The sequence below is a fragment of the Lissotriton vulgaris genome, chromosome 3_1, assembly GCF_964263255.1.
Source record: "Lissotriton vulgaris chromosome 3_1, aLisVul1.2, whole genome shotgun sequence".
In the NCBI taxonomy this organism is placed as follows: domain Eukaryota; kingdom Metazoa; phylum Chordata; class Amphibia; order Caudata; family Salamandridae; genus Lissotriton; species Lissotriton vulgaris.
In genome coordinates, this window is record NC_141689.1 from 2,095,549,605 (window position 1) to 2,095,559,427 (window position 9,823).

The 9,823-nt window shown below is 47.8% G+C and overlaps 1 protein-coding gene across 1 annotated transcript; it reads right to left on the reverse strand.

Annotated features, from left to right (window-relative positions):
- Positions 1–748: 748 nt before the first annotated feature.
- On the reverse strand, positions 749–4,014 carry GSX2 (GS homeobox 2). The gene is made up of 2 exons (XM_086963355.1): positions 3,613–4,014; positions 749–1,418 (listed from the first exon to the last, which is right to left on the reverse strand). The coding sequence occupies exons 1-2, from the start codon at positions 3,986–3,988 to the stop codon at positions 1,072–1,074; spliced, it is 723 nt and encodes a 240-aa protein (XP_086819481.1). The 5' UTR covers positions 3,989–4,014; the 3' UTR covers positions 749–1,071.
- Positions 4,015–9,823: the final 5,809 nt, after the last annotated feature.

Here is a 9,823-nt window from a genome sequence, read left to right on the forward strand (position 1 = left end):
CTGAACGGCGGTGTACCTGAACGTTGTACATTTTTGGACCAATTATATTTTGCAAAATACAAATAACAGAGAGAAGAGTGCCCATTTAACAGATTATAAAGTAAGTCTGTCACCGTGATCTTGAGGGAGAGTGTGGGGCTCGTGACATCGTGACATGGAATCCCAGTGTAGCTTGTCATTTTTTGTTCTACGTACTTGTTGAGTGCTGTTTTACAAGCACCTTCATGCTTTTAGTACCACTCTTCACTCTCGCCCATGGACCTCCCCCTCCCCCCACCCCCGACCACACCTCAAAGCAGCACGTGTCCCCGAGCCTGTTCTGTATTTTGTCTTCTTTTTAGCCCAATTGGAACTCTACCCAAAAGAGTACGAGGCTTAAGCATATGTATACCATCTTCTCTGCACTGTAGTGGTGTTCAGGGGCACTCCTCTTTCATGGCAAAATTGTTTTGTAAATTGAAAAAGCTAAATTCGCATTTCTATGTTTAAATAAAGGAATTCAATTAAAAACAGCACAGGGGGCATACTCACTTAATCCCCAGCAAACTTCTAGAATAAAGCCGCTGCACGAAGTTTATGGTTTAATTTTATTTAAATAAATATAAATATAAACTTTATATAAAACATTATTCACATACAAATCAGCGCCAAGAGAAGGTAGCTTTTTAGAACTATGTACAGGTGGGCAGATTCTACCCATCTCTAAGCCATTTCGACATATGTTCTAACCTGCAATATTTATCTCTGTGTATAAAAAATGTAAAATGTTAGTAATGGGAAATGGAAACGTCGCGGGGTGTATTAAGAGGAAGGTCGCTTTGGGGTTTCTGGAAGGTGGGAAGTGGATAGTGCTTTCGAGTAAAGTATGTCCATTTTGAGTTCGAGTTTAAGTTCAGAACGGCCCCCCGCTTGCAGGGGCCAAGTCTATGTATGGGCACCACCATTGGGGGTGGGCAGACGCCCCAGCTTGTGGCCAACGTCCAAGGGCGCGCAGCCTGCACCATGGTTCTTGTAGTTGTACAGCCCCTCTTGCACCCAGCCTGAGGAGACGTGTAGGTAAGGCGACTGTCCTCACAGAGGGGAAACCTCCTTTTCTTCGCCCACCGAGGCTGGGGACAGGGACTCCTCGTCCTCTGAGCGGGAGAAGTGGCCCTGGCCTCCGGCGGCGCACTTGCAGCCCCCGTGGGAGCCCCGAGGGCCGCCCTTGCCCTCCTTCTTGTGCTTGACGCGGCGGTTCTGGAACCAGATCTTGACCTGCTTCTCGGACAGGCGCAGGTAGGTGGCGATCTCGATGCGACGGAGGCGCGACAGGTACATGTTGGACGAGAACTCGCGCTCCAGCTCCAGCAGCTGCGTGCTGGTGAAGGCCGTGCGCATCCGCTTCCCGGCCTGCAGGGCCCCGGCCTCAGGGCTGCCTCCTGGACACAGGGAAGAAGAGAGACAGTGCGTTACAACCAGGCACCACTGACTTGAACTTCAGACCGCATAAACACACACTTAGCAATGCCGCAAAGCACCTGACGCGCAGCACCTGACGCGCGCGCCTGCGCGTCCTAGCACACCTACTGAACAGGTGCTTCTCTTCCCTTCAAGCCACAACATAACGGGACTCTGCCTTTCTATAGTGAGTTCTCACTGTACAAAGGCAGAGTCTCGTTATGTTGTGGCTTGAAGAGAAGCACCTGTTCTCACTGAGAACATATGGGGTGCTCTCCGCAAACAGAACCAGCCCCAAGTACCTTGGAATGGCGCGTAGGCCCTTTGGATAATGGGAAGGACAGGCAGCACGAACACACCGGCCGGCCGATGGACCGACAGGTCGGTGGGTGAGTGGACAGACATAGATCAATCTCCGTTGTAAAAAGAAAAGATAGCGCCAAACCCATTATTGTGCCATCTACAAATTAAGGTTAAATGCTGCAGGTAAGTATTTGCACTTTTTGAACTGAATTCAAGGAAGAAATCCTGGCTAGTAAGAGAGAGCGGAACGACTGAAAGCCACAGGGTCATTCACAGACAGAATCCAGGGCAGGCACTCTCCTCGGTGCAGGAGCACAGCGCTGCGCTCCGTTGCTCGCTGTCATTTCATCGAAAATGACAGCATTCCAAGAGTCTACACTTACTTTAAATGTCATTTTACGGTGTCATAACACGGAGTTATATTGCGGTCTGGTGCCTCGGGGCTTCCCTCCAGCACGGGTACTCTCCTAGGTGCTGGAATCGCGCCACCCCCTTTTGCCATGACTGCGCAGCGACAGCCGCAGCTTTCAATCTTCAATTAGAGCAGTGTTTACAAACCTTAAAGTTATCCTAATGTTAGGTGATGCGTGTTTACAAGCGTCGAAGTTATCCTGATGCTAGGGGACGCGTGTTCACAATCCTCAAAGTTATTCTAATGCTAGGGGATGCGTGTTCACGATCCTCAACGTTATTCTAATGGTAGGGGATGCGTGTTCACAATCCTCAACGTTATTCTAATGCTAGGGGATGCGTGTTCACTATCCTCAACGTTCTTCTAATGCTAGTGGACGCGTGTTCACAATCCTCAAAGTTGTTCTAATGCTCGGGGATGCGTGTTCACAATCCTCAAAGTTGTTCTAATGCTCGGGATGCGTGTTCACAATCCTCAAAGTTGTTCTAATGCTCAGGGATGCGTGTTCAAAATCCTCAAAGTTGTTCTAATGCTCGGGGATGCGTGTTCACAATCCTCAAAGTTATTCTAATGCTCAGGGATGCGCGTTCAAAATCCCAATGTTGTTCTAATGCTCTGGGATGCGTGTTCACTATCCTCGAAGTTGTTCTAATGCTAGGCGATGCGCGTTCAAAATCCCCAATGTTGTTCTAATGCTAGGGAATGTGTGTTCACGATCCTCAAAGTTATTCAATTGCTAGGGATGCGTGTTCACCATCCTCAAAGTTATTCAAATGCTAGGGATGCGTGTTCACAATCCTCAAAGGTTTTCTAATGCTAGGTGATGCCATAACAGGATGCCCTGCGTGGGCTCGCCACTTTCGAAGCACAAAAGTGCAATCAATTATACCTGCATAAACAAGAGTGAAAAGTACTACACATGCTTCCTACTTATGAAGACATTGTAGGTTCAGGACCCCAATGTTAAAAAATCACCGACTTGTCTGGTAGCATAAGAAATCTGAATGGTATGTTTGATATGAATATGATTACCCTTCTGGAAATGTCAATTTGACCAGTTGCAAATGGTTTCTACTTCATCCACCTGCATGGGGGAATTGGGGCATTATACCATGCGTGTTCAATAAAACCAGAAAGGTCATAATAAAGGTGATATGAAAATAAAAACTGCGACCAACTGGAGAACGATATTCATTTTCCGCGGCATCACTGTAGATGTAAAAACCCACACGCCAGCAACTGAATCTGGTAGAAACCATATATAACTCCTCGATAAATTCAGCCAAGAAAATTGATAGGGTGGTAAGGCTACACCATTTTTCGCGCTTTCACGACATGTAAACTATGTAAACGGGACAATACTCTTAATTATAATGAACACAACAAATATTGACATCAATACTACTGCTACTATTAATTATTATCATCATAACTAGCAGTGCGCGCAGGTGCTCTCTTACCCATGGAGAAGCAGTGGTATCTGCGGGGGTCGCTGTAGGCGGGCGCGTGCCCGGGGTGGCCCAGGCCTGGGCTCTGCTGCTGGGGCGCGCCCCTCTGGCAGTACTGGGCCTCGCCGCCCTGGTAGTGGCTCTTGAGCAGGGGCAGGCCGCCGCGCGCCGGGTGCAGGTGCGCGCTGACGCACAACGGGCAGACGCAGAAGGCGCCGCTCTTCCTGGAAGCGCACACAGGCGTCATGACCGAGGCCGGGGTGGTCATACCCAGGGGCAGTAGGAAGTCCTGTCCGAGGTGCCGGTGGTGGTGGTGGTCGGACAGGGCGGGCACGGGTCTCGAAGAGTCCTTAATGATCAGGGAGTCGACGTAGAAGGACCGGGACATCTTGTATTCCGAGCAGTCGCAAAATCTCTGTTCAAAGGCGGGCGAGAGCTTCATCTGAAGAGCCCGGAGGCTCGGGAGGTGCTTTATGTTGTATGACTGCACAAAGGGGTCCCGGGGAGGGCTGGCCCCGGCGGCCCCCACGTGCCTGCCCAGCCTAGGGGTGCGCACGGGGGAGGGGGGCTGTTCAGCACGTGACGGCTTAGAGGAGCACCTCACCCAACTCGCAGCTACACATTCCGCCTGCCCATAGGCTGTCTGAGCCAACAAAACAAGCGCGTGCAGGGGGGCTGGGACACTTTTCAAAGTGTACGGTTTGTAATTGTAATTCCCCAACTCGCTGCATATAAATTATAAGGGCAGCTGCTGCGTGAGCGTCCTCCCAAGTGCCAACTTAACAAAACAACAACAAAAAAATCCAAATTTATTGCTACAGAGACTGCTGGCGAATAAAGTAGTGTCGTTTCCGTTCACTTACTCACTGTACAGTCGTGCCTGCCAGGAGAGGTACTGAAACGAATCTCTTCACGGGGCACATACGACTGGGCCGCTGCACAAGCGTGGCACGTCTTCCCCAGGAACAGGGGAGGCTAGAGCACATCTGAAAAACTTCTCAAGTTCAGCAGACTGCGTTTGTTTGTCTTGTTGGCCATATAGGTGCATCACAAATATGTAAATATGTACAACTAACGGTATGGGTGTTGATAGTCATTTTGGGCCTCATTACTTAGTGACCTGATAAAAGCCAGTTTGTGCAATGACACGTGTTACTGTACACAGCTGGAACTCTGAGGTAAACATTGCTCCCGTAATTTTCCGCAGGTGAATTTCAATAGCCCAGGCCTGCCAACATTTATTGGGGGTAAAATACCCTGCAACTTCTGGGACATGCGGATTTTGCTGCAGATAACACCCAAATCTGCACGCCATGCCGCATTTTGCGTGCACAACTCATTATAGATGATAATTATTGCACCATAAAAAAATATGGACACCTGAGTTGGATTTTGAGTGGTGCACTAAATAGTGCGTCCTACACCAGACCACTCTTAATGGGGCGCTTTAGTGAAAAAATAGTCGAAAGGAACGTTCCAGGCTAAATAAAAGTATAACACAAAACATTCCTATCCAATTTCTACCCTCTTATAAGCATTTTCTATTTAGGGAATTGCTTGACTCAAAAAGAAGCATAGTCGGACATGTTCTGCTCCCTAATTGTATATTTGTACCTGAGGATACTTGTATAGCATAATCATAGCTAGAAAGCAATGGAGTGCTGCACATGGATCATATGTAATGTAATGTAATGTAATGGATAGGCATTTATATAGCGCACTACTTACCCAGAGGGTCCCAAGGCGCTTCGACCGCTGCGAAACCCTTCCTGGCTTCCCTGAGAGATGGTCCCTTAATGGGTATCTCCAGGGTGAGTAAACAGCGTGCAGCTGTGGGAGTCTTTTTTCTCTCGAGTTGACCGAGACACCAGAAGTTCTGGATCTACACATAGCACCCCATTAGGCTGCCTTGTGTTCATATTTATATACCCTTTTTCACGCACATCACCGCTAGAACACTCACACATAGTCACCACACACTCATTCTAAGTAGCCATCCATCATGGAGGATGCTGGAGGCCTCACATTTGACGATGAGGAAGTCGACAGAATTCTAGCCACGCTCCGCCCTTTTGAAGGGCTAAGTAACACCGAACCATGCACGAACGATAGTGACTGGGACGAATTGGCTGTGCTTAGAAGAACACAGATCAAGACGGCCCTCCACGGTTTATTCATGTCGGAATATCTGAAGTCCAAGACAGCCCCCTCAGGGCTGATAGTTAAAAATGAACCTTTCATCTTTACCCATGACCTCGAATTTAAACGAGACTGGTCCTTGATTAGCTGGAGATGCACCAGAGATTGGTTGGTTCTCATCGTGAAGACAGCGACAAAGCTGACTCAAGAATTGAAAATTGAAATTTCAAAACTAGAAGTTAAAATCAAAAGCTATCTATCCCCTACGGCCCTGAAAAAACGACTCGAAGAATTGAACCAAGAAATGACCGAGTTCGAACTCACTCTGAAAAAAAGTAAAAGTAAAAAACATAAGAAAGACACAGAGGAGTTCACACATGAGCGGATTTATCCATACATTAAGAAAGACTATGTATCAAGAAGTCAAAGCAGTGATCAAGACACCAACCTCTCTGATACTAGCTCAAATAGCTCTAACTCGAGTAGAAATAGCAATCAGGGTGCGAACAGAGGGAAGTCCCCTTTCAGAGGGCAATTTCCTAGAGGTGGAAGAGGGTGGATACCATACCAGGCACCCCCAGGATATATGCAATACCCACCGGCTCCACCTTTCATGAGTCATCCCTTCCAACCTTGGGACCCACAGGCCCCCCAGTATAACTACTATGGGCAGCAGCCTTTTTTAGGCCAGCGCCGAGGCCCCAGAAGGGGAAGAAATCGAAAAGGCAATCAGGTACATTGGAACCAACCTCCAGAGACCGCCCCAGGTGTATCAACACGGAGCCAAACAGCCTCCACCAGCCGGGGAACCTAGTAGTGAATTTGTCGGACCAAGACCTAACAGAAGACCAAGTGAAGGTTCTGTCAAAAGGTTTAGGCTATGTACCCACGAAAAAAATGGATAAATTCAAAATTTGCCAAGAGATGAAGGAGTTCATGAGGAAACTTAAACTTCGGGCTTTTTTTCAGGATGCCACTAACATAGGTACCGAGGAGTCCGATACGGGGTTAAAGAAAAAGTCAACTTTTACCCCACTAGATTCTACAATACCTGTAGAACTCCTGACTTTCGAAAAAGCAGTAATGGAGGATCTTGAGAGACTACCCATTGGTGACAAGATCCCCTTTAGGAACACCTCTAGACAGGAACAGGCTGCACTGCAGGAACTTGCGAATAACCGAACTATTGTGATAAAACCAGCCGACAAAGGCGGGGCAACGGTTGTACAGACCTATAGTAACTACGACAGGGAATGCAAAAAACTACTGAGTGATGTACGGAACTACCAGGTACTAAGAGAAGATCCTACAGAGGAAGTGAGGATCTCGATCCAGATAATGATTGAGGAAGCGAGAGCGCATGATTGGCTGACTAGAAAAGAAAGTGAGTTTCTAATCCAAGACAAACCAAAAGTACCGTACTTTTACACTATACCTAAGATTCACAAGGACGCTCCATATCCACCTGGGCGTCCAATAGTGTCTGGTATAAACTCGATCTTGGAACCACTATCTAAGTTTGCTGACGCATTCCTCCGGCCAATTGTACAAAGCACCGACACCTACCTGAGGGATACTAAGGCAGTCCTTCAATTGATCAATGATGTTCCCTTTGACCCCGAACACGATCTTCTTGTGGGACTTGACGTGGAGAGCCTCTACACAAGTCTCCCACATAGAGAAACCTTGGAGATAATAGAGGAAGTACTATTCTCCACACCATGGGATTACCACACCCCCAGACAAGTTGTCCTCGAATGCATCTCCCTGTCCCTCACTAAAAACTTCTTTCAATATGAGGACACCTACTACCTCCAAAGACACGGGACAAGCATGGGGAGCACTTGTGCCCCCAGTCTGGCAGGTCTTTACGTACATCACCTGGAATCCACCAAAATCCTGGATCAGAGCAATCCCCATAGGCATCATGTACTTACATGGAAGAGGTACATAGATGACATTTTCGTCATCTGGAAGGGCGACCTAGACTCTGTTAACTGCTTCATGAACTGGCTTAACCAGCAAGATCAGTTCCTGAGATTTACTCACACTGCTTCCAACGAAAATCTGGTATTTCTAGACCTGAACATCTTCCCGAAAAATGGCAAACTTGCAACTAGCACCCATTTCAAGCCTACAGCTAAGAACAGTCTACTTCTGTACAGTAGCTTCCACCCGCGCCACTTGCGTGAGAATCTTCCATATGGACAATTTCTCCGCCTACGGCGTAACTGTAGCAATATAGATGACTTTAAGACTCAAGCAGCAGACCTGGAGAACAAACTCCTAAACAGACAGTACCCAGCGAAAATTGTTCGTAAAGGTCTGAAGCGTGCTCGTAATAACAACAGGGAAGCCCTCCTGGACGACACGGAAGCAAAAGAACCAGATCCACGCCCCATTTGCGTTACCACCTACAACACCAACTCCAACCAGATCACGAAAATCGTGAACAAACATTGGAGGGTGCTATCATGTGGCCAACTGGATTTTCCCAAACCAATGTTTGCACATAGGAGGGGAATGAACCTTAAGGATCTCCTGGTGCACACAAGACCAAGAACAACAAGCACAATTGAACCCTCTAGAGTCGCAGGGATTAGTGGACACCACCCCTGTGGGGCTTGTATATCTTGCCAATACACAAAAAAGAGCAGGAGCATCACCTTCTCTAACCACTCTACATGGGAGCAGCGATCGTTCACAAATTGTAACAGTCGCAATGTGGTGTATTTGATCACCTGTCCGTGCAACAAGGAGTATGTAGGTATGACCAGCAGACCCGTGAAAATTCGAATGGGTGAACACCGCAGCAATGTACGCTGCAACAGGTCATCCACAAAAATGTCTGCACACTTTGCCACTGTAGGACACAGTGTCCATGACCTAAAGTGGACGGTCATTGAGGCCTTCCCCAATGATAGAGACCTTCTATCAAAAGAACAGCGTTGGGTGTTCCGCCTGGGGACACATCGCACTGGCCTGAACGATGACATCCCGTGGTCTCAACTGCATCTTTAAGGGCCTGGAGTACTTTACACCCTGTCTACAAATAAGATTTTCACTGTCTGGAATAATGGCCACTGTAACATAGATGTACTACAGCACGAGTTCCCCATGAGTCTCACCTCTTCCAGCCACCCAGGTATCTGAGGGGTGTACATAGACGGGATTGTATCGCAATAGTGGTTACATCCCCTGCTCTAATATCTAAATAACTGTCTTTATCTCTAACTCCTCCAGCCGTCCCAAAATGGATATTATTGTTCCATAGTACACCTCTCCAGATAAAAATTACCTGACAATATAGTTTTCATTTATACTAGCCCCTCCAGTCATAATCCCTTTACATTCTTATGACTCCTCTGAGCAGCGCGCGTGTCAGCTAGCAGCACTACACGGGCAAAACGGTGCGCATGCGCACCGGCTTCTGTGTCTACCCTACGCGCATACGCGGAAGTGTACCAGCCAGGGCGCTTGCGCAGAGATAAACCAGACAGCGCCTGGTGCCGCTGCGGTCAAAACCTCCCGGTCCGGCTATCTATCTAGCCAGAATTAGCCTTATACTCCAGAATAATGCCAACAATCGTTACTAAACGGGCACTATAAACGGAGGAACCAAGTTCTATGGGTTCTATCTAACACTCCAACATGGCCGCCCCCGTATATCCCTTTCTGGCCATGCATACCCGGCGAGCTTCCCGCCACGCTTAATTGATCATTTACCCAATTACCATCTAGTATAAAAACACACCGCCCTCTCCCCCCTTCATATCCACGGAAGCCGCGGACGAAGGAGGAAGCACAAGCGTGCTAGGGGCACAGTAAGTACGGCATAGCCGTCTCGAGTAGGATGGAGCCTTTATTCTAACCTTACCTGATTGAGTTACCTCATACCTTTTCTGGAGGGGAGGATTACATTATATCCACTTCTTTCTTCTCTGCAGCTGATACCCCACCATACCCTTCAGTCTTATGCTGGCTCATGAGGCATTGACCCCCCCATTGATAAGTATGCATTTCCATATCAAAAACCTCTGGCTATGTAGAACTTATGTATGTTACTTATTATGTGTATGCCTGG

Bases quoted from the DNA above. Each gene is read 5' to 3' on its own strand.
- GSX2 (XM_086963355.1), bottom strand. From the start codon at position 3,988: ATGTCCCGGTCCTTCTACGTCGACTCCCTGATCATTAAGGACTCTTCG. The intron at 1,419-3,612 runs GTAAGAGAGCAC...CCCTGTGTCCAG, and splicing joins ATACCACTGCTTCTCCATGG to GAGGCAGCCCTGAGGCCGGG.